We start from the raw sequence: 25,492 nt of genomic DNA, 5'->3' as shown, positions 1-25,492 counted from the left end.
GTTATGTTCCCCTTCCCAGTCAGGGCATGAAGCTTAACACCTGACAAATTACGAAGTGATCGGAAAAATCAAGAACTTCCTCCTTTTGTTAGAAAGACCGAAACATACTTTACATAACCATTTTTTTCATTATCAGCATTTAGGTCAGCTGCAGCAACTTGCACACTTTTAGATGTCTTGTGTTGTTAGTTGATTCAGTGGAGGACAGAGGGTTTTCCTGTGTTTTCATGCACCGAGTGATCGTTACCATTTACAATACTTGTACAATTTTCTGCTTTTGTTCACAGCAGAAGACAACACGTAGTTGTGCACTGGCCTTTCTGTTCCATCAAAATGACATGCCAAGTCTTCAAACAGTCTCCTTCCCAGTTTGGTACAACTTAGTGCACCCTGTATCTTGTGTATGCTATTGATTCATAACTAATACAAGCATTAGCTTCAGTTGAAAGCTGAATTACACTCTAATTATTACATCAGACAGAAAGCAAATCCAGGCACTATTTTTAAGCATAAGCATCATTTAAGTATTCCGACCTCAGCTAGATGTCCCTCCTCATAACAGGCAGAGGTCTTTTGTAACCATGCTCATAATCTATCTGATATCCTATTTTTCTCTATAATTTTCCACATTTAAAACTTTTTCATTTTTTTCAACTGTTTGGCTTTTAAAAATTCCTCTAGTCCTCTTTTCTGAACATAAAAAAGTACTAAAAATGGCCTTTTAACTGCCAGTTGTTCGCATACTTATTTTTTAATGGAACAGTGTTAAACGTCAGGTTTAGCCCACCTGTGTTTTACACAACCAAAGTCCCATTCACTTCTGAAGCTTCACCTGAACAAAATTGCAGTCCTTTGTCCCAAAATGAGCTTTGCGTTACTTCTTCTGCTGACCAAAACATGCCAAGGTACAATTGTACAGTATGTTGGGTAAATCCTTGCTGCAATGTAGTAGGTGGAGCTCAAATTATGGACCAGATTCAGATGCTCTAACTCTGCTGGCACACCGTTCCTGTCGGTAAAGTGAAGCAGATGCTTGCAACGCTCCGTCATTAGAAGAGCAGTGAGTGCTGCAGCAGATTTTTGGAAGCAAAGTCAATCAGGCTCATCTATTTCACACTCCCAAAGGCAAATAATTCCTGTTCCCTTTACTCACCCAGAAAACTTTCCTAGAAGAGACCAAGGAATTCTGCACACATAAATGACCATGCTTCAGCCCCCAAAATCGAAACAGCTTATGCTGTAACACGCTGTCACAAGAAAGCCCCATTTAGAAACCACAGCAAAGTTTCATACTTAAAACAGCAGGAGCCGACATCGTGGCGCAGTGTCCCAGCCCGGAGGGGAAGCTGGGCTTGCTTCCCTGCGGGCAGCACACGGCTCCGCGGAAAGGTTCTGCAGCTGCCCGGGGCCCGCTCACCCAGCCGGTTGCAGAGCTGGCAAACACCACGCGCGGCTGTTACGAGGCAGCCAGACAGGACCGTGCAGTAGGTAGCAGGGGTGCTTGATGAAGCCGTGGATGGATAAAAAGCAACATGCTCTATAAGCAGACGAGATTTTCAAGCATCCCCCCCAAGACACAACAACAGAAAGAAAAGGAAAAAAAACCCATGTGGTACAGCCCAAACCCAGTCGTCTGAACTCCACTCAGCACCGCATCAGAATACATACAGTGATAAAACAAAACACCTCATTCCACAACACAAGTACCTTAATCTGTATTTTAAATACCAAATTAACTATCCCTCCCATTTTTAGCACTGCTATCTGGAATTTCGGAACGCATCCTAATAGGCCAATTACAAGATCTCCCATTGACAGACACTATTTATGTTATCTGTACTGACAGTGAAGATGAACTGAGGGAATGGACACGTGTAATGCAGTCATTTGGCAAGTGTACAGGCAACCTTATACAATAATCTTTTAACTAGTTTATTAAATGTGTTTCCTTTTCAGAGTATGTTCAACATCTGATGCCAAAATTTCATCAAGAACTCATTTAGCTTAGTAGCCAGTTATCACCTGTTTAACTTAAAGTACTAATACAAGAAATAGACATATTACACATCACTAAAATTTCCACACATACGTGCACACACACACACTTATCAGCATCCTGTTTATATCAATTTATTTTCACAAATCAATTTTCCTTTATCCTACTCATACTCTTCACATTTTCTGAAGGCACAACACCCAAAATAGGCAATGTAAAATGTAGTTCCTGTAGAAAAGTCTAGAGTCTCCTCAGAGAACAATTTGGCAAAACCACTTTTGTTTAAAAACTCAAGTTCCAAAATGAGCCTTTAAGAAGTATCAGAGAACACCGCCAAGATTAAAAACTACTTGAGGCGTCTGCACTTCTCATATGCAACACACCACTTAACCTTTAATAAACTGGGATCTTTTCAGGAAATTATAAAGGCAGAAATAGTAAAATCTCTTTTCATCAAGTTTTAACGATGGGACAGAGTCTCTAGGGTAAAGCTCCCAGAAAGAGTCAGATCACCATCTGGCTCCATCATAGAGCAATGACAATTCACAAGAAACGAGTATCTAACGAGTGCTCTGAAATCAAATGCTAGATTTACTCCGTAAAACCTCCATTATAGCTACAGACACACAGCTGCACGTTTCGCCTCTCCTCATACATAAATATACCCTCCGACACTTAGACAAAGGGGAAAAAATAATTTTATGCATTTTTCTATGCTTCCCTGTTATGCCTGTTACCAATCAACATCAAGAAATATCTTACATATCTTACGTATTGTTAGCACTATAGAATATATAATATATATATATAATTTTATTTTTGTTTTCACACATGCTAATGTTTTCAGTACGATAAATGTCTTTTTAAATCCTGCACTTCTTGTCACACCGTAGACCCACTTCTATTTGACAGTGACTCCTGGACATACATGTCAAGACAGAAATAAATACTGCTGTGATGGCAAACGTTTTAAAACTCTTAGGACACTAATACAGTGGCACTTGAAAGACTTTTTAAATACACCGAAAAAGACAATAGTTAAATAGAAATCTGCTTTGACATAGCCATAAAACCTGCACCCCATTTGTGAGATCCGGACTTGTTTCTGCAAGAGCAGCTCCTAATCTTCAAACACGTCAAATGTTGCACTCCAGCCCCCCATCCATACCCTTAAAAAAGTCCACGTTGCTATTTCAAGCAAGCATCCCTTCCAGCTGTACATAAGCAACACTGTAATTCCCAAACAATTGAGGTAATTATAAAAATGAATATCATTTATTTGTTTTTTTTTTATTACTATCACGTCTGAACATTTGCTTTCATACAAAAGTCTGATTTTCAGCATTATGCTTTCCAAGGGCATCCCCTCCGCAGCAAGAGAAATAAAGATGTGTTAGGAATTGTGCAAGAGTTTTTCTTACCACCTTCAAACCCACAAGACCTCCATCAACAAGATTTTGGTACAGAATCACTGCCTGGCATTTTAGGGAAGGGGAAAGGGAAAGGGGCTTTACACGTATTTTCAGTTCCACTTTATTTATTTCTTTTTTTAAAATCGCTTCTAATCCAATGTAAGGGGGCAGGGAGGGGAGTGTGGGAAAAAAAAAAAAAAAGAAATCATCACATTACTGTATGTTACCCTTCAGCAGTCTTTGGAGGAAATCAGAAACCAGGCTGCCTTTCCCAGCTCCCTCCCACACTCAAGCCAGCCGCAGCGGCTCTTCTCCACGGTGGGACTCAGCCGCTCCCGAGTGCCGTCGGCGGGCACCCGCTGCCCCATCACAGCCGCGGCTTCCTGAGCAACGTTCTGCTGAGGTCCTTCACTTCTTCAGGGCTGACGACCCTCTCGTAGCCCAGCAGAGCCATGGGCTGGTGGCAATACGCCTCGACCTGCTTGATCTGCTGGTAGCTGAGTGCAGTCCTCCAGGCACTCAGCGCCTGGGTGGCGTTCCTGGCCGACACCACGAAGGGCTTGGAGGAGTAGCCAGGGCCACTGGTCATGTTAAGGGCAAACTTCTCCATCTCTGGGCTGACCGCCAGGTTGACGAAGCCATACACCTGCCGCAGGGTCTTGATGGGCTCAACCACCAGGTCCTCGTAGCGCACTGCCATATAGTTGCCCTGCAACCAGTCAGGGGGGTGCAGGGCAGTCTGCAGGGTCTTGGCCATGCTGCTGCAGATGACCTCCATAGCACCCAGGGCATGATAGTCCGAGCCACCTCCCCCCTCCTTCTTTCCACCCAGCTTGTGGCCGGCATCAAGGAAGGGCATGCGGTGGATGCGGGGGTCCCTGCTCCTCACCACCTGCAGGCTCTCCCGGATGAGTCCGTGCCGGGACTTGATGCGGGAGCTTGCGACGGCCCGGGGGTCCCGCACCAGGTGGATGACTTTGAGGTCCAGGGTCGGGTCCTGCATAAGCGGGGCGAGGACAGCCAGGTCGAAGACACGGACGCCCTTGATGACCAGCGTGTGGTACTTGTGGCACTCCTCCTGGAAGCGGCTGAGGCGCTGCGGGGGGCACTTCTTGCACACCCGGTCGTCCACCATGCCCACCACCTCCTTGCGGTAGGCCGGGCAGAGGGGCGAGGAGCAGATGACCTTGTTGGTGGCCGCCCCGAAGATGCCCAGCGTGGTGAGGTTCTTGCCGGCGCCCGCCGTGCTGTAGAGCTGGAAGACGGAGAGGTCGCAGCGGTACAGGGAGCTCAGCATGTCGCGGGCCGCCCCTTGCAGCGAGACCGCGTCCCCGGGGTACAGCTTCTGCCAGACGTGCCACACCGGCTCGTAGAGAAAGAAGACCTCGGGGTTCTGGTTGAAGAGCTCCCCGAAGAAGGACGAGCCCGAGCGCCAAGTGGTGAAGACATAGACCAGCTGCCGCCGGGTGCCCGCCGGACCGCGGCTCCCGGCCGGCGGCGGCGGCGGCGGCGGGGGGCGGTGGCGGGGGGCGGCCGGGGGCTCCTCGCAGCGCCGCGGCTCCCGCCGCCACTTGTACTCCATCAGGTTGAGGGCGGCGAGGAGCAGCAGGAGCGCGTAGCCCAGGCACAGCGCCAGCGCCTTCCGCCGGCACACTTTCATGCTGGGCGGCGGCGGGGCCAACTGTTGCTCAGCGCCCCGGCGCCCCGGGGCCCGCGGCGGGCAGCAGGGCGCGCCGCCCCCGGCGCCGTCTCCCGGCCGGCCCCCCACGCCCGGCCCGCATGGCGCAGCCGCTGCGACGGCCCCGCCGCCGCCGCCCCCGCCCCGCCGCCGCCCTACTTAGCAGCCGCGCGGCCACCCGCGCTTCTTCCGCGCCGCCATCGCCGAGCGGCCGCGGGCGCCGCCGCAGCCCAGCTCGCGGCGGCCGCCGGGCCGAGGCGGTGCCGCGCTCCGCTCCGCCCCGCAGCGCGGGGGCGGGAGCGAGGGGCGGCGGGCGGGAAGGGCGGGCGGACATCTGCGCCGCGCCGCCCCGCGCCGCAGCGGGGAGAGCCCCGACCGCCGCCGCCGCGCCGGGAACCGCTGCGGAGGTGCGGCCCGAAATGGCGGCGCCCCGCCCCGTGCCCCCCATTGGCGGCCGCCGCCGTCACTCCTGCGGCCGGCCCGCGCCCGCCGCAGTGCCCGGCCGGGCCCCGTGCGCCTCGTGGCGGCGGAGGTGGAGCCGTGCCTGGCCCAGCCGCAGCCCCGCCGCCCGGCACCAGGCTGCAGTGCCCCCCCACGCACCGTCCCCTCCCGCCTCTCGGGAGAGCTCGGCCCGCTCGGTAACGGCCAGGCGGTTACGGCACCCGGCCCGCCCGGGTCGGAAGCGGCGGTGTGCGATGGGAGCTGTTAAAAGTTGTTCCCCTGTTGGGGCGGGGGGTGGGCGTTCTGCCAGCCCTGCCCTAGCGCAGGCTCTGTCCTCAGTTTTGCTTCGGACGGTAAAGCTGCGCCGGTAATAAGAAACGGAAAAACAAGAAGCGGGGGGAAACCCATAAAAGGCCTGAAACGAGTAAAGTCCCGGCTCCGGCCCCCGGCATCGTTAGCTTGGTATGAGCAGAAACTCGGATTTCTGAAAAGTCCTCTAACAGCTTCTCCAAAACCATCAAGAAAACCCAAACTGGATCTTCGTGATGGCGCTCGGACAGAAAGGCATCTTCCTTCAGCGCTGAACAGCATTTTTATGACCGCCACAAACACCCCGTGGCTTTGCGGTCTCTTGGTGCCCGTTAGTCCCCTGGAGCTGACGCCGCTCGCTTGATGAAGCGGCTCCTGAAGCGCCCGGTGCCGCCCCGGGCAGAGCGGCTCCTGCACCGCTGCTGAGCCCGCGGCGAGTGCCGCCGTCCGCCAGCAGCGAGCCCGAGCAGCCGCTCAGCTCCGCACGAAGGCGAGTTTCCTGCCAGGGACGAGCCAGGAGCGGGGCGATGAGAGGGCCCCGCGGCCCCGCTCCCCCTCCCGGCCCCGCGTTCGCTCGGTGAGACCCGAGAGCCCCGGGCCCGGCTGCAGCCGCGCTCCCGCGGCGGACAGCCGAGGCAGCAGCCGGCCGGTGGTGAGCCCAGAAACTCGCCGCCCCAGGGTAGCTGTCACGTATCAGAAGGAGTTTTTCGTAACTCCTATGGTTTATAGCCACAGCATTGTATGAAGTGTAATGTAGCAGTGGGCAGCTCCGGGCAGCACAGGTGCGTTGAAGAAGACGCATCCCTAGGACGCACCCGAAAACAGCACTGAGAGCGCCCAGTGTGGATGGAGCGCCCGTGGGACCGCAGGCTGCCCACTGCTGCTGAGTTCTGGGCGCTGCCCGGCCACTCTGTCACGTCAAAGCACTTTCTCAGAGGTTGCCCCCTTCCCCCGAGGGAGATCAGAGAGGGCAGAGGGGCAACTATGAGCTAGAGAAACATTTGCTGGCTCTCTTCTTCCCCTTGATTGCTTTACCCAGCAATTCTTACATCCTCGTAGCCTTTCCCCTCATCCGTAGAATATATACGGCCCACGACTATAGGGCAGGTGGTAGGCTTGAGCTACTGGAGGGCGGCACCTGGCTTAGACACACTCCAATTCCTCCACAACAGATGAGACTGACAAAAGTTTTTGCTGTAACATTTATTTTCCGAATGGCCCGAACAGAAGCAGCACACGCGTTTACGCTCGAAGAGCAGATAAAACACACTCACCTGGCGTGTGCCTTGCCTGATAGCACTCTATTTTAAAAAGGGAAGAAAACAGTACAACAATAGGGTGAAGGCATTAAATGTGTAAGCAATCTTTATAACCCTTATCAAAACGATTTCTATACTCGTCCTGCATTTTCTACAGGGATATTAACAACCAAGCTGCCTCTATAGAAAAAGCTTAGAAGCCCCTTCCAGCCCCAAAGTGAAGGGTACCACCCACAACAGGAGGGCTCCGCTGTTCCCTGCTCCCTCCTCTGAGCCATGAAGCTTGGCAGGGCTGGTGGCAGCACGAGGGGAACGGGAAGCAAACCCCTGCCCTAACACTGTTGCCACCCACACCCACTGTCCTGCATGAAATGCAGCGACCAAACCACACAGGACAAGTCAGGGCAATCATGTCACGAGCTGCCAGTGACTCTGGTAGCAGTATTAAAATATTACTGTGACGAGAAAAGTCAGTATTTCATCAAACAATGAGGGGGAAGAGGAAGCCATTTCTTGCTTACAGCGCTCCAGAGGAAGCATTTAAAGCCACATTCTGCAAAAATAATTTGTATCTAGCTGGCAAAATAAATGTAAATTTTAAACCTGACAAGCTTAAAACAATTTACTTGTAACTTTTGAAACATAGTATATAATGAAAAAGAACATACTTCTGCAGCACCTTGCAGCATAAAACTCTTGCTGTTATTTTATTCTCTAGTCCTAAGAGCAGCTCTTTAATTTGACCTACACACTGCAAAATGGAATTTTATTTTTCAGAACTGGAGTTATAAATGTATTTATTCTGTGCAGGTGGACTCAAGCACCCATGCAGAACCCAACTGAAATCAATCAGGTTCAGTGCAGCTGCAATATTCTATCCTCCCAGAACAAGTTTCAGACCTGGTAGTCAAGTTATCACTTTAAGCCACTCAATATCAATGAATATTTAATAAGTTTATATGGAAAAAATTTATGCAGCCAACTTTCAATTCACACCAAGTTTGGGTTGGTTTTGCCTTTTTTTTTTTTTTTTAATCATCTACACATCTGATGCAAAGTATTAGAAACACAGATGGGAAAAACACAGATCACTCACTCTGCAGATCTGCTGCTGAAGCTGAGCCATACTGTTTCAGGCCACGGTCATTGTATACAAAGAACTCTCCTTAAAGGGATTCTGAATTTTGCTTTTTCTTCTGCAGTCTGGGTTTTAAAGTATCTGCTGATCTTTGAGAGTGAGAGCACAGGCAGGCAAGCGCGCAACAGTCATAATCAAGAGCTGTAACAGTGAGTCCTTGGCTGTGCTGCAGGCTGGCAGGTATCGGCTATTCAGTACGGCAAGGCAGCATGCGCAGCCAGAGCAGTGGACTGTAACAGTAATTTTAATGCCCACAAGTAGCTGAAAAGTTCACACACACCCCCCAGGTTTAAAAGACAGTTTTCTAAAAACATAGAGATTGTACCAATGAACCAGCCATCTCCAGGCACTAATGAAAATCATCGTCAGGCAGCTGGCAGTTAAGAGCTTTTCTTGGATTTTGCACTGAAGTAAAGATAAGATATGTAGACTGTCATAGATTAAACAAAACATAAAAGAATGTGATGGGGCAGGGGACAAGATCCTCACCAAAGAGGACTCTGATACTTATCCCACTTGCAGAGCCACCTCCATGATTTTTACAGCTGCCCCCAGACTTGAAAAAACTATCATGAAATAGAGCCCCAGGTCAGTGAAACACTTAAGTATTTGCCTGATTTTAATGCTACTGTAGCCAATTTAAAACTGAATAAAAACCAAACTGTAGTGAAAGAGTTATTTTACATCTTTTCAAATAGTAAAGTGTTTTGCTGAGTCTCTGGAACCTAGTTTGGAGGCTGGGTAGGGGGTATCTCAGCAGGTGGTTCAGGCTCTGCATAGTCTTACCGTCTTGCCTATGTGCAAAACCAGAAGAATAAAAACTTAAGTGTTAAGAGCCACAGTTAAGTGTGTGAAAGAGGAACAGTCCCCAGCTGAACAGATACAGCCCTTCACAAATTCGTTCAGATACTTCAGCGTACATTTTCCACCCTCCATTTTACTTCATGCCAGTCTAATTTGGGCTCATTAGTTTCAGTATACTAGATCACTTACGTCAAATAACAAAACTTTCCTTGCCTTAAGAAATAAAATTAATTGTTAAAAAATAAAATTAAAACCCCTCAATGCTTATTTCTAGGCCAGCTTCATTTTTTAAACATTACATCTTGCTTGCTTTGATAGAGCAGAAGAGAATGCCTCTTTTCCTGTGCAGGTAGTTACACACTACAACCCAGCCATCCCTCAGATATAAATAAGGTGGCTGTATTTACTTCAAACTCTGCAGCGAGCAATGTATGAAGTGAGGGGTAACTGAGATTAAAATTCCCCCCCAAAAAACCTCATTTTTTCATTTAATGCTTAAATATTTTATATAAGTTTAATATTTTATATTTAGTAAATACACTTATATTTTTTTACATGTAATATTTAGACAACGCAAATCTTGTCTGGTTGAATGATTTCCTTTCCCCCTACAGTGATATTGCCCCAACCGGAATTTTCCGAGATTTCCCCCCAACATCCCTTTGTGTAAGCAACGTGGCTGCAAAAGGTTTGGTCCTTACCAAACACTTCCTGACTTGACTTTATGCTTTAAGACTTTCCTTTCTTATGTTCACAAGGACATAGTGGGTGCAAGGTGAAGAAGTTTTTCCTGAAGTCAAACTGCAGCAAGACTTTATGTTTTAAAACAAATTATTTTTGGATGAAAGATGGAGGTTTATGTTGTTATACACTTAGTGTGTGATAAATTCTGAGTGTTGATTAAAAACTCCTCCATCTAGCCTAATCTATTCAGGATAAATGTAAATGCCAAATTCTCCAACACTGCTCAAAAGTGAGATTCTTAAAACTAATACACAAGCTAGAGATCACAAAATGTGAGCAAAATTTATAGAAAATTGAGTAGCTGTCCAAACTTGAAGATCTATGAATGTGTTTAAGATTGCATTTTGGAATCACCACTGGAGATGGGTGAGAAAAATCTGTACAGTAGCCTTTAGAACTGCAGATGTTTATATTTGCACCATTTCTTTTTTTGCACTGTTTTTGCATAATTTCTAACAGCTTATTCAAAGTCTCATGCAGTAATGGCAACTGATTTCTCTCAAAACACACTTACTTCCAAGAACGCTGGTCTTCAGCAGCCACTCGATTAAGCGATAGGTGCAGCAATCTGCCTTCTAAAGTACTCCTTTTCTCTTGGGTGTTCCTTCTGAACTCTGTGTGCAGAAGCTGTGCTGCAGGAGCAGCTGCCGTGGATGGAAATTAAACCAGCTAGCCATAAGCCAGAAATGGATAGTGAAATGGACAACCTACCTGTAAGCAAGCTGTTCCCTACCCCCCCACCTGTTTCTCCTTTATATTCACCTTATATTCACCTCCAGTTGCACAGGTGACATTTTAAATAATTTCAATAAATATTTACAAATTCCTGTTTGTTCAGCTGAAGGAATTCCAGAACTTTACAAATATCCTGAGGATACTGCCGTGTCGTTAAGTCTCTATTTGACTTTTAATAAAATTATAAATCTTTTCTCAACTGTTGTGTAACTGTTTTACATTCTAAAGGAAATGAAGAGATGCTACTTTTATAACCACATACCTTATAACAATGGACAGCATACTGTTTCTACACCAAGAGCTTCCAAAACCTTTAGCAGGTCACACATAAGAACTATCTCTAAACTCCCCACAACCAAACCCATGATCCTGGACTAATTAATGCCTTAGCACCCTCCACTCCCATGGTTTGCAGTGCCCAGGAACCCCTAAATCTCTTCAGCTGGTCACTGCCCCCATCCTCCTGGTTAGTATCCCCATACCGAGGGGCTCTGCCCAGGCACCAGTGCCATGCAGGGCATCACCCCACAGCTCCTGCTGTGCTGCAGGGTGCTGGGGGCCTCCCTCGCCTCTTGCCATCCCAAGGACAGTAGGCAGCAGAAGCCACACAAAAACATTCCCTTGGATCTAAGCGTTCAGATGATGGAGCAAAATGGTCCTCATTTGACGACAGATGGGACAAATTTATATCTCAGGGAAGAGTCCCCAGTCCTTGTCTTAAAATTCAAATACAGAGCTTAGGCCAATTCAGTGCTTCTCACATAACCAACATGCTATAAATGACTGTCTAGAAAAGATCTTGAAATTAATCTATTGCATCTCTTGAAAACTCAGTGAGTAACATACATCATTCACTATGAACTCTTGAACAGCTTCAGAATTTGAGAAAAACAGACTCTTGATCTGTAACATTATCAAATTTCTACTCCATATCACAGTGAGGACATGAAAGATGAGCACCCCTGGTGAAACTTAACTAGAAATCAGGCTTTAGTGTAAACTTTTTATTTTTCCAACTGTCTAGTATAATCACCCTCTGTAAAACCAAAGGATGAGAATCCACAGCCCCTTAATTCACACAACAGCCAGCATACAATCCCAGTCTCATGTCTTAAATTTTATAGCCAATTCTTTTCCAGAGTTTGCCCAAGGCAATATTCTCCTTTCAATTAATCAGCAGTCAGGTTTTTCTCCCCATAGTGCAGGGAAGATTAACTAAAATGCCAGGAAAAAATAAAGTCACCAGCAACCCAGGAGATGCAGATTTTATGATGCAAATGATCAATGTCAGCTGTAATGAAAACCTCTATAGTAAGTTCAGAAGGTTCATCTTTTAGGCATGGTTCATCCATGGTTCATCATCATAGGTTCATCTTTTTAGCATGGCTAAAAGATGAAAACTGGTTTCCACCTCCAATGATGACTTTGGCGATGATCTTGACTGCTAGTAATGATCTTGGAAGTTGAATCCTGAGCACAGACTAATTCCCTGATTCATCTTCCACAAATCCAAGTTGCATGCGTGTATTCCACCCTCCTCTTCCCACACCATCTAAACTTCATACCCAGAACAGTCTGTGTTACAGTTAACCTATTATTCTGCTAGCTTAGATCTTTTAATTAAGATTTCTGAGACCTGGTACATTGACCTTACACTTACCCTTTCTCCACGTCCACCTTTCCACAGGCACACTTAATCATATACAAGTTCTAATGACCTCTAAACTCTCAGACCTAGGTCCAACCTCAGAAGCCCAAGAGGCAGAATCAGGAAACAGATTTCGCACTTGCTTGCAGGCAACCTCTTAAGAAGGTCTTGAAGAGTAAAACTAATGGTCTGTATTTAAGGCAAGCAGCTACAGGAAACCTTCCAGTCCACAAAAGATTAAAAATAAAAATAGAGCAAGTAGGTCCAGGGATATCCCAACATGTGTTTCTTGACTCTGAAGTGAGCTCTAAGTGAAGATTGTTAGTAATGGGGACTTGTAATCTCTCCCAAATGAATGCTCTGGGCTCTAACAACACCAAGAGTTATTATTCAGCCTTTCCCATCTTATGGGGGCACTTAAGGTCTCTTTCCTCTTTTTAGTCTTTCACAGATCTTGTGGAAACTGAATTATCTTGGACACGTTTGCTCCTCTCAGATTTCACTGATGGGTTCAAGCATCATTGGAGAAAAGGGGAGACAGAGAGAGCCACAGTCAGTGTAAGAGCTCACTGCTGCTAAGAGAGATGGCCCCAGTTCCACATTTCCTTCCTCCTATGTACCTCCCCACATAAACCTGCCTGCCCTCTGCTCGTCCTACCTTCCACAAGGAAAGTAGTCAAACAAGTGCTAGAGAAAGCGACAGGAGTACGTGACCAGCACGGAAGTCAGCGGGATGCAGAGTGCAGCATCAATTCAGCCCATCTTATCAGAAAACACACTCCAAATGAAAACACTGTGGATGTAGCTGCATGTTACAGTGAACTGTTACCAAAACTGCTCACTATCTGCCCCCTGCCCCTGGTCCCTGCACTGAGCCAATTCAACTCACTAAGCCAGCAGGAAGTCAACCAAGTGAAAATAAGCACACAGAATGCCTTTTCCTTTAATGCGCTGAACTGGCGACTCACAGGACACAAAAGGCAGCAGAAAAGACAGGAACATAAGACAACAGGAGGCACGGGGAAGAAGGAACAGAACCTGCACCCCACAGCAGCAACAGGCTGTGACACCGGCCCAGCCATAACACACAACCTCGTGCTACAGCACGACATGGGCTCCAGTTTCCTTCACCTGATATTCCTGTAAACCATTTTAGGTGCTGGAAAGATGCTCATCATCTCAGTGTTTGAGCAGCAGTTCCAAGTGGGAGGTTTTCTTTATTTAAGAGAGGATTATATGAGCAGCTACATAGTGAGCAGCCCATACCTCATTAATGAGTCTGAGAAGCAGAGAGGTCACTGTTGACAGCAGAACAGCAGCAGAAATTACAGTTCGACAGCAGAGGCAGAATCAGCATCAACCAGCAGAAGAGCTGATGATGCCGAGAAACTGCCCATAGCATAATACACAAGAACATCGCTGTTTTCCAGGTTAAAAATAAAACTGTTTCTAGATATTGGCAAGCTGACAATTTTATTGTCACCATGTCATTTGGAAAATTTTCTGCATAAAATACAAACCCAAAAGCAAGAAAGACAAAAAAGTTCATGTGAAACTACCATTTCCTCTTTAAATAACCACAAACAGAAAACTTTCCAGCCTATGACAGAGTTAAACAGTAAAACATCCCTGCACAAGATTAGACATCAGAAGCGACAAATGGAACAGGCTTACCCATGAACACTGACTGTGTTGACAGAGGCAGGTGCAGGAAAAAATAGTATGCAATTGTTTAAGAATTCCGCATCCTACCTGGGAAAAATACATGTGGACAAAAATAAACTAGCATTTTAGTTGTGATTCTTACAAGAGTGGCTTACAAACTGAGAAGTAGCAGTTAAGCATGGCATGAACCTGTGGTATACTGAAAATCCTGCAATAGCTCATGCAGCAATGAGAACAAAAAGAAATTTTCAACTACTACTATGAGCTGTTTAAATAAAATGCAAGTTTATGAACTCAACAGTCTTATTCAGAAAAGTAAACGGAGACAATTTTCAAGGTTTGATTGCTAATATGCTTGTAATTTGATAAATCTCATTATACTGAGCAGTTGATTTTAAGAGAACTGTAAAATTATCATCCAGATGATTCCACTGCTGCTGTCTTCAGCTATAGAGGGACCTTCATAATTGCCTCAAAATCTAGATTTTTCAACAAAGAAAATGCATAGAAAGTAGACTAATCTTTACTAAAAAGGCAGCAATTAAAGTATCCGTCAAATCTATCTTTACCTTAATGCAGCCAAATGTGTCCCCCTCATGTAAGTACTCAGTGTAGACCGACAACAGTTGAGAAATGTCTCACCCTGAATTCCTCAAGCAGCTATATGAAAGTACAGCAAGCCAGCAATCTAAAACTAAATACAAAGTTCAGACCTTAATCCATCTGCAGAAATACCACAATGCTTCTAATTTTTATTTATTAAAAGCATTAATTCCACCAAAGGACTGTAAATGCCTGTGGAGGAAAAACCCACAAGCAAGCAGCCTAAAGCCATCAAATATGCTCAGAACAGATTTGCCATTTTTGGCCAACCTTGCTTTTCTCATGATGAGATTCTAGTTTTTAAGTCCCGTTACATGAACCTCCTTCAAGACACCTTCCTCTTAGAGGCACAGCTCACAGACAGCACTATTTTATTTTCAACGTGCCAAGAAAACACCTCAAACACTGGTTGATTCTCCAGAACCCCTAAGGGTAAAACTAGATTTCCCATTTTAGTGCTCTGTAACTCAGATGCCTCTGGCAGTACTCATGCCAGAGTGGAGGTCTGATACAATTTTTACAGTTTTCAGCTATAAAATCTGCCTCAGAAATTTACTAAATAAAATCAGTACAAATTTGAAAGCTATCCCAATGGTTGGGATAATCCTAAATCCATAACTGGATAAGCATTAGGAGTAGTTTTACAGGCAGAAAACCACAATGAATGCAATAATCCAGCAACTTCAAAGGGTTCACATGTGCTCCGGCAGAGCTGCTCTATTAGCACAGAAGGTGATGTGTAAATGCAGAAAGCAGTAGCACCTTCCGTGTCACTGGGACAGATGAACTCACGTTAGCAACAGTTGCGATTCTAAATATAGGCTTCGGAAAACATAATTTGTTACCCTTGTCCCTAAGTGGTTTATTCTTACACTTCAAAACCTCCAAGGGGGAGATGGGGGGGAGAACACATGCACCGCGCCTAGTGCCCAAGTGGTGACTTGACATTGACTTTCAGAAAACAACTCTGATTCCTCAAATAGTATTACAAAGAGCATACGCAGCTGGTGCGCAGACAAGTTGAAGGAAGTCACAGAGTTTAAAAAAGGCAGTTCAAATAGAAACACTTCTGTAACGCTGGTAAGGAAAGATTTTAAATGTCGGAAGGAGACTCCATGCAATGAAGTAGGTTATCTCCATGAGACAGGGCCCACCTACTCAGAGCGTGAGTCTCAGTAAGTCTTAAGAGACACTCACAGAGGTCAGAACTGGTTCGGAAAAAGAGATGAACTTGCAACTCCGTACCTAGACAGCCTTCGCACAAGTATCTGAATGTCCTATAGTGCTGGGCAGACTTCACCACGACATACCAGCATGGCAGTCTCTAGCACGTACCTGGGAACATACCATATCTGTTCCATTTCTAATGTGATCCCACACTGAGATGGGCCTCACCCGCTGCTATTTCAGGCTGCAGGGAGGTTACTCAGTTGCACTAGAACTCGGCTGCAGCAAGCTACACTCAGTTTCTCTGCTTTGGATAAACCTAAACACTACGGCATGAGTATTTACCTTGGCTGCCATCCTTAAGGCAGGGCAGGAGAGGACGGCAAAGCCCCTTATCCACTCATGCCTCCTCCCCTCCCAAAGCGAAGGGTCGGACGCTCACTGACAGTGGGGTGTTAGCGGATAACAGGCTCTCTCCTCCTGTACAGTCACAAAAACCATTTGGAAACACCGTACTGCACCTCCTCAGGTCACAGCTTTTTTTCCACAAGGATTCATCTGAAGGCTACTTCCTGAATTCCAGGATCAATATTAAAATTACCCATATCCTACATCAACTAGATGATTTTTCACCCCAAAAAGCTGCACAAACACAAGTCATGCAACAACGACACACTGTGACTATACCTTGTCACTGAAACATGACCTAAGGAAAAACTAATTTCACAGATAACCTAATTTTCAGTCTTCAGTATTAGTTTTCATCTTTTACAAAAGATGTTATCAGCTGCTGTCTCTCCCCCACTTTTCACTGTGGAAAAGCCAAGCTATAACCAAAATCATTTATAAAAGAAGAGAAGAAAATGAAAAGAGTAAGTAGGATCTAAAGATGTTCAACAGGAGAAAAAACAGGCAACCAGTTAAGGATAGTCTTTTAAGACCAATTAGGAATCTATTAGGCACAAACCAGCTTTTCTAAAGCCCAGGACATGAAGCAAAGAACATGCGGTATGAGAACAGTATTTAGAGAATAAAGATGCTGAAAAAAGGTATTGCATAATAAAGCTGTTACAAAATAAAAGTCTAATGGGTGTGCTCCTTTAGCTCTCTAGCTACTTGGCTTGAGCTTTTTATAAAATTCTCATCAGTGATTATAAAAGCTGACATCAAAATTAATTATTGAAAAGTATGGCTAACTTATAATGCTAAGAGATTTTCTACCCTGAGGATTTTTAGCTATTAAATGAAATACACAATTGATTCTGCAGATAGAACATCCCTGTGGCAAACTATCTTTAGTCTAACTTTACCTAAAACATTTACATTTATCACTCCTCCATTTATAAACAGCTACAAGATAAAAGTAATAGTTTTAAAGAAATTAATCAGATCTGAAGTGATCTTCCTATTGTACAGTCAGGATTCTCCCAGTTCCCAACTGATTTTAGCACCTACCTTTTGCTCTAGAAAACCTTATCTAGTCTGTGCTAGGTGTGAATACACAGCATTTAAGAAAAAAGTAACTTAGTTTCTAATAGTTTAGCTACCAAAATGTGTACATCTGAAACATCTTATGATACAGGGAGAAAGAAAAATATAAAAAATAAACTCTGCATATTTCTAAACCAGATTCTTTATAATGTAACATAAACAGATATAAGATGTATTCTCATTATCAAGGCATCAATTCAATACTCATTCTAAGAAAGTCTTTACAGTACATACGCATCCTCTATACTTTCTGTATTCAAGATCATCTCTAGGTTCTCATTAGCAAAGAGAATTCTCCACTTAATTCTCACATTTGCAACAATTTACATAATCTTATAACCAAGTTTCCCATCAGGAAAATAACAGAGAGTTGTTTTTTTTTTTTAATTAAAGATGCACATTTTTCAAAAGACCTTTTAGATCCTGCTTCTGAAAGCGTTGCCTCTTAAGCTATATACATGTACAACATAAGATTTTCCCTGACAGTTTTACAGATTTCTAACAATGTAAAACCTGTAAATGCACAAGTATAACAGCAGCCCATCATCCAGCACTCTGTGCCTGTAGCTAAGTTCAGCTTTGCTTTTAGAAACAGCTCACAGGAGGCCAGATCCCTTTTAATTTTATGTTTTTATTACAATCTGCCCACACCTCCAAGTATAAACATTGAACCCTCCCCACTTCTCTTCCCTCTCCCCCTCCCACCCACAGAAAGGTTGCATGAGAAGAGACCAAGGTGAAGCGAATTAAAGCCACATGAATGCCTAACACAGAGAATAGGTTTAGAGAAGGGAAAGCCTAACATTATAAAAAGCTAAACAGCCTCTCGATTCCAAAATATTAATAAATAAAATATGTAATTAAAAAAAAAATTTTCCCCATTTTGAAGAATTTCCACAACAGTGGAATAAATTCAATAAAATAATGTAAAAGCTGTCCTTTTGGAGTAAAAATCAGTTTTAGAAAACAACAGTGTACTACAGGTTGCAATTATTCTACCTATGCTTAAGGAAGAAGTCATAGAGCCTCAGAATTGCTATCCTTTCATTGTTCCCCATGCATGCCATAAATATGACTTGTTATTGACACATCATATACACTACATGATGCATCTCTGCGGAGGCCCTTTATTAAAAATGAACAAAAACATTACTCTGGTGTCGCAAATATTCCCTGCAATTAAAATGGAGAAATATGAAGCAAAGATTTACTTGTAAAGCTTATCATGGTAGGTACCAGACTGTTCAAATGTTCCTACTGTAAAATATCACAGTAGGAAAGAAAACCCATCCACTGGATTCAAAAGGTGCTTTTATCTGGATAGTCACACTAGTGAAAAGAGGAAGAGAGCTACCAGTATACCCAGAGATCTAAGCACCATAGTATGTCTGGAATACACAGTACTTCCAAACAAACTATGAATTCCTTTAGAGATCTGTATCACCAGTGGGGCAAGAAAACAACATCTTCATTTTCCGTTCAGATTTTATTTGAAATCTAATTCAAATTGTCAAAGCTACAAAAATGGGGGAACGTTTGAGTTATTTCTGCTATGTCACAACTTTCTAAAACAAAATATCACTACTGCCAGCAGATCAGTTACACACATTTCTGATGAAACTTCTAAACACAAAAATGTTTCATTTGGGAAATAGTCACAATGAAGATATTTTGTACAATATAAAACAATGACAGGTCTACAGATGCCGATACTCATGAGTATACACGTGCATTCACAAAAAAAAAAAAATCAGGAATGCTTTTTTGTTTTGTTTGTTTTTTTTAACAGACTGTTCAGGCACAAAAACAAAACCGCATTTCCAGTAAGTGACAGCATCATAAAAAATATTAACATTGTCAGTGTTTGCTTTTCTTTGACTTCTTGTGAGATCTGTGAGGAGAACGGGACTGAGACCTGGATTTTTTCCCCGACTTTTTAGGGGATCTGGATCGCGATCTTCTTGATCTTTTGGGTGTCCTGGAGCCGGATGGCGACCTGCAAGAAAATAAAGTTTTCTACCAAATACTAATTGGTTACACCAACTTTTTCTACAATTATTTGGCATTCATTTATTGAGCTAAGGAAGGTAGAAAATATTTTTCTCTAGTAAGGGGAAGTAACAGAATGGCATCTTGCTTTTGAGAAAAAGGCAATTTTTGCATTGTAAGGTTTTTAATGTATTTTGGGCTTAATTTCAGTGCTTAGAATCCACAACAAAAATAACACCAACTCATGTCCTCCCCTAAACCAACATTCACAACCTTCCACGTTCGCCTCAATCACCTTGGCTTTTGTATTAAGAGCAGCACATATCCATATAGCAGAGAACAGAAATGAAAATGTATGTTCAACTGTGTTATGCTGAAATTGTTCTGATTCTCAAACACCTTCAGCTCCTTTAAACTTTAAAAAACTTTTTAAGCTTTAAAAAAAACAAAACAACAAAACCCACTCACACTTTTCTGCTTCTATTTGAATTCCTAACTTATAGTACAAGAATCTGATTACTGTAAATATGTACTATGATTTTCTCAACAGCATCAAAGGAATTTTCCTCAGCATGTCCAAGGAATTTTATATCGATAAGATATTCTACACCTCTAAAAGAAGTGAAAGCTACAAAAGCATTAATACAAAAATAAAGTCTCACCCTAAGTTTAAAATTAACTAGAGATAATTATTTCTGTCAGCTGGAGAACAAGCAATATCCACTTTGGAAACAACAATCCATAAGCATTATCTAAGCTAGATTTTTTTCATTAAAAAAAAATGGGAGAGAAGCTTCATGTAAGCAAATAATTAGTGAAAGACTGCATGCTCACTGTAATTCTAGAAGTTCTATGGCCTACAGAAGATTTGTCCTTTGAAAAAAAAAAGCTAATAAAGCAGCAAGGTGCTTTGGATTAAAGCAGTGTTTCTCAAAATTATCAGTGAACAGGTAAAGAAGTACATAGAAGTGAAAAGCCTTGAGCTACCAAGGCAGGAGGCTGTATATATTTCACACACCAAGTGTCCAAAAATATTAACCAGGAACATGCAGTATAGTCCATTATGAGAAAAAATATTTGTGTATTAAATACACTCTGCTAAAAAACACACAAACAAAAAACCCCAACCAAAGCCACACCAATGTACTCAACTTTCCTACAACCTGAAACAGAGAAGATAGCAGCTTACCTTTTGGCTTTTTTACTGACATCTCTGGGAGAATCTTTGTGTGATGATCGAGAACGTGAACTCTCTTTGTGGGACCGTTCAGAGCGCTCTGAGCGTTCTGATTTTGGTGACGGAGACTTTGCTCGTCTACTGCCACTGCTGCGAGACGGGCTAGGTGAAGCACTGTGTCGTCTTTTCCTTTGTAAGGAAAGCAAAGAGTTATGTACATACAGGCACACAGACACACAGAGAAGTGAAAATGTATATTAAGAAAACAGATTCTTTTCTGTAGATTTTTTCTTTTGCCAATGTTATGTTAGATCCCTTAAAGTAATTAAAAAGGAGTCACTTTTATTTACTACCTAAAAAAAAAAAAAAAATCAAGCTCAACATGGGCAGAAGACTTTCTCTAGTTGAAAAAAAAGTAAGGCCTGTGACTCATCTTTGTTAATTGCAGCATAAAATCATTGTCATGTTTTCCTGAAAAGCAAGGCATTTTACCGTAGCTACACTTAATATTAGGTAAGAATTTGGCTACACAACTATTAGAAGATCAGAGCATACAATTAACTACCCTAAAACTAACTGTTTTAAAGGGTTTTCACTATGAGATGAACAACATTTAAACACCATAAATAATTTGTGGTATGACTTCAGTACAGTTTTCTAATACACTGCAGTCAATTTACTGCTAAAAGAGAGCGAAACATACATTGTTTTCAACTGGTCTTAATATTTTACGATGTTTCCTCTGGGCCTAAATAAGCCAAAAGGCAATTCTGTTCAAACGGGTATATCACTTGGGGCAGGATAAAAATGACGACTGCTTTAAAATTTTGAAACACATTTTAATACCCAAAGCACTTTTTTTTGTTGTTGTTAGGTGGTTTTGTGTTTTTCTTTTGAAATAAGATGTGTGATACAATGTAATTTCAAGGCTTCCATTGTAGACAAAGATACTAATTGTGAAGTTTTTCCTCCCATCCACTTTACTCCAAGGAAAGTCATACCTCTCTTTTCTTGTTGGCGTACATTCCTCTTTTTCCTTCTTATCTTTGGACCTGGATTCAGATTTTTCCTTGTCCTTTTTGTCTCTGTCTCGTTCTCTTTCCAACTCTTTTTCTTTTTCCTAAATTATTAAAAGCATTCATGATTTCAGATGAACCATGACTAATTATTAAGCAAAGACAAGCAAGCTAATCACAAACAGCAAAAAAGCACTGAGTACCGACAGAAGACAGTGCACAGTCTGGGAAGGAACTAATGGTCGCATCATACCCACTCTCCAAATCTCTACTACTTACTGCTTTGTAAGCAGCAGAAACATTTCTTGTAACGCAAACAATGACAAAAACATGAAAGATGTCACCCTATGTGAGAAAGTCCGAGTATCTAATCGAAAATGAACAGTCTTCAATTTTACAAATTTCAGGGAAACGTTACAGCTGTAATAGATACTCTAAACTGAATTAAACATGAAAGAATATCAGGAACCTTTCTACTTAAAACATATGCATTCATCTTCATTAATCCAGATTGAAAATTGAGATAATCTCATAACTACAAGACATTTAAAGACAAAAGAAAAATATAAACAAGGGTCTGCAATAACATCTACTCTATCAAAAAATCCCACAAATACGGTCCATTTCTATATACCAACAGGACCATTTTGAAAGAAAATATATACCCTGATGACAACTCATTTGTCTGTCAAATAGTTAGAAAATTAATTATACAAAAATAAACCTAAACCATCAGCAAGTCCGAACGCAGAGATAAAGAGATGTGCTTCTTTCAGTACTGGCATAAAAAAAAATTCCTTCCATGGCAAAAAAATAAACAGATATTCCCTGCATAGCCCGTAAAGAAGACACAGAAGGGATGATTTATTTAAATGAAAGAAAGGTGGAGGAGGAAAAAAAAAAAGGTGGTGAGAGATAACACAAGCGCAGGAAATACCAGGACAGCTATACTAATCTAGTCTCACATTTCTTTACATGGAAGATCTACCAGTAAAATTTTAAAGTGTCCCTTATCATTATACCTACTGTTGCAAGCTATTGTTAGATTCCAGTAAAATCCATGGGCTCTTAAGATGTGCCTAGCTTATTTGATAGCATAACTAATTATTTCATCTTGATAAATAGTAATAAACAGTATTTTAAATAGCTATAAATTCCTATTCTCTTAACAACATACAATGTTGCTAGGAAACTTACTCTTGGAAAGCTTATTCTATAGCAAATTAAGATAAAAACCAACAATCAACCACCAAGTTTGTGGGAAATGCAATCAGAACCATTAATACATTATGATTATACAAACTAACTTTACTATGGCATTAAAGCAAAAGATAAAGTTATTCCCTTAACAATGGGGAGGTTATAGTTTTAAAGAACATCTGTTATCATTATCATGAAATATTTCTTAACTAAATGTTACCTTCATCATTGAAAGTGAAAACAGAAAAGTAAGATAATTATTAAAAATCTAAAACATTGCAATCTGGTTAAACTAATCCAATACAAGGTACCTAACGAGTTATTGGCATTATATTTTCTGGCTTTTTTAAGCTACTGTCTCACTAAACATTCTGTGCTTACTGTACAAATCACTTCTTTCTCCAATTACGGAATAACACTGAGGAAGTGGGAAGTTTTAGGATTCAACTACATTTAAAAGGAAAGTTACTTATAAAAAGTATTTTATAAAAATTAACTGCTAACATCAACCTCCAAATGTGTAAATCTCCTTCAGGGATCAGCTTTCTTAATTTTTACAAGTCTCTTTCTTCAAGGTACTGTGCAGAATTACTTCAGTGAATCTGTCAGATATTGAGCACCAAATAACACAACGAACAAGTGACAGACAAACACCTGGTGAAAAGCGCCTATTTGTATTTAGCTTCTGAGAAACTGCATAGCTACCTAATTCCATCATTGATCTGTCAGGCTGTGAAACCAGATTAGAGAAGCAACTGCCACTTACTCTCTCACTGAACGCATTATCCGAACAGGTTATGTGTTCTTTCGTCATGTTTCAAAGAGCCAAGATCACATGACATCACATAAATGATGCTAATTTTTAAAGCCACTCTGAATTCATAGTCCAGAGAGGACTACTAAAAACGGTCATGGTATAGAATCATTCGCTTCTGGATGACAGTATGAGCTCAAATTATCCAGGAAGTCTTAGAAATCTAAAGAATCAGAAGCACATATGCTGCTTAATACTAGTCTTTCTCTTCCTTTGGAATCTTTTAGTGCAATGGATCAATTAGTAAAAGCAAAATGAAAACTCTGATGAACATCTTCAGTTGACAGCTCTCCTTTTTCTTTCCACATCTAACAGTTTGCTTCATGTAGCAGATCAAGAAGTGACCCCTTTAAGGTTTCAATACATCCTAATGATACCCATCTGCACAGTGTGAAATACTACATTATTTTGATTTAAAAGAGAGATTATATCTACTCTGCAGAAAGCACTTGGATTTAGACATGCAGTTTGACAGGACAGTAGAATTTTGACAAGAACCGTGTGTTGTTATACTTAATGCCACCTTACATTTGACAAACTCAATAAAAACCTATCACAGAATCAGAGCCAAACATAAAGAACATTTCTTACCCTCTGGAGCAGCTTGTCTCTATAGTGTTCAACCTGTTCCTGAAAACTCTGGCCTGGTTTCTTGGGTCTTTTCCCAGACTCTAACTCATCCTGAAACTTCATCACCTTAAGCTGTGAAAATAATACTGACCATTAGGTTATTGGGCTTATTAATATGCAGTTAGGCAGGTGGCTGAAAATGAAATTTCCATGATTTATAATCTGTTCTTCATTCTTTCTATACAAGTCTGTGCACAAAAAGATACTAACTGTATTTAAACTGGATCAAAGAGACAAAACCACATACTCATCTGCAGGCACCTGCAGTTGTTTACAGATACGTTAAGAACTAAAAATAAAGGGATTTTTTTCTGTTATTCTACTAAATTCTGTTCCCATCATTAGAACACTGCACCCTTATATTTCTTAGATCATTATCTGTTTTTTTTCCTTTCAAAATGAGATCATTTACTGCAGGTGTCTTAATATGTTGTTTCAACTTCTCTTGCCTACTCCAAGTTTTCCTTCAGAAGCCGCCTTTTTTCCATTTAACCCTAAGTATAAAAATCAAATGACCAACACAATTAGGACACAAAACAAATGCATCTCCTCTTCAGGGTTGTTTGGACAGAGTGGCTGATTTGAAAAAAGTGATTTTTTACTAATATAATACTCTTTCACGTGCTATCAAGCTTAGCACCAAAATTCAGTTCGCTAGTGCTGCTAAACGTAACACTAAATTTACTGTGATAATATCCTCAACTGAGTCACAAAGTCAAGCAAATTTTTGCATGTGGAATTTTTTTTTTTTTTTTTGGTCTAGATACACTAAAACCTTTCTCCAAGTTGATTCACATCACAAAACCTCACTCACATCTCTTTTCATTTGTCAATTCTTTATCATTACTGATATGGCCTTTTACAAACAATCCTTCAACTTTTTTGGATGACAAGTTGTCTCTCTTTTGGGGGAGTGGGGAGAAGCTTAGTAATAAGTTATGTTGTATTTGTCTGCCCTCTTCAAAATGTTTATGCTCTGACCCTCCTGCTGTACTTCCTTTTTCAATACCAACCTGCACAGTCATACATATGAGCAGATTTTTCCAGTGCTTGAGATTTCATTTTTAGTGAACATGAAAAGTATTTTTCCTCTTTAGAAATATTTAAAGTCTTTCACACTGAAAACACACAAAGGAAAATACTTTGCACCTGTATCCCTTTTCATTATCTGAAAGGATTCTTCTTCTCCAGTTCCTCAACTCCCTAATATGAAGTAGGCACAAAAATCAAACTCTAAGGGTTTTTCCTTCCTTCTCAAGAGCAGCAGGCCAGACTGGAGATGAAGATACTGTATATTCTAATCAGTCCTTCCAATTACTGACTGAAAGGAAAGGTATCACAAAAACAAAACAAACAAAACAAAACCAACCAAACAAAAAAAGGGCATTGCTATCTTGCACGACAGTAAATTTCTGACAAATGTTCTGCTTACCTCTCTCATTCACAAAGAATGCTCTACCTATAGTTGAGCATTTTTAATTTTTTGCTTACAATTCAGCCAATTAAATAGTCAGCAGCCAATAGAAAACTGATATTGTCACTTGTCACATACCACTTCATCTTCCATAAAGACATT

At 42.1% G+C, this 25,492-nt stretch overlaps 2 protein-coding genes across 9 annotated transcripts in view; both read right to left on the bottom strand.

Annotated features, from left to right (window-relative positions):
- Positions 1 to 2,833: 2,833 nt before the first annotated feature.
- Positions 2,834 to 5,068, bottom strand: CHST2 (carbohydrate sulfotransferase 2). Its single transcript, XM_086618385.1, has one exon. The coding sequence runs from the start codon at positions 5,066 to 5,068 to the stop codon at positions 3,776 to 3,778; it is 1,293 nt and encodes a 430-aa protein (XP_086474511.1). The 3' UTR covers positions 2,834 to 3,775.
- A 12,948-nt stretch (positions 5,069 to 18,016) lies between these two features.
- U2SURP (U2 snRNP associated SURP domain containing) overlaps positions 18,017 to 25,492 on the bottom strand; it is a 46,444-nt gene continuing 38,968 nt past the window's right edge. For 7 of the 8 annotated variants that reach the window (XM_086618754.1, XM_086618756.1, XM_086618755.1 and 4 more), the window contains 4 exons: positions 23,878 to 23,988; positions 21,258 to 21,376; positions 20,269 to 20,445; positions 18,017 to 19,086 (listed from right to left, as the gene is read on the bottom strand). In XM_086618754.1, coding sequence (XP_086474880.1) covers positions 18,948 to 19,086; positions 20,269 to 20,445; positions 21,258 to 21,376; positions 23,878 to 23,988 — 546 coding nt within the window. In that variant the 3' untranslated portion in view covers positions 18,017 to 18,947. The remainder of the gene's footprint in view (positions 19,087 to 20,268; positions 20,446 to 21,257; positions 21,377 to 23,877; positions 23,989 to 25,492) is intronic. The other variant, XM_086618759.1, reaches the window with a different exon arrangement.

The sequence above is a fragment of the Tauraco erythrolophus genome, chromosome 11, assembly GCF_009769465.1.
Source record: "Tauraco erythrolophus isolate bTauEry1 chromosome 11, bTauEry1.pri, whole genome shotgun sequence".
NCBI lineage: Eukaryota > Metazoa > Chordata > Aves > Musophagiformes > Musophagidae > Tauraco > Tauraco erythrolophus.
Note: the sequence above shows the minus strand (reverse complement) of the source record. Positions and strands in the feature narration are given on the sequence as shown.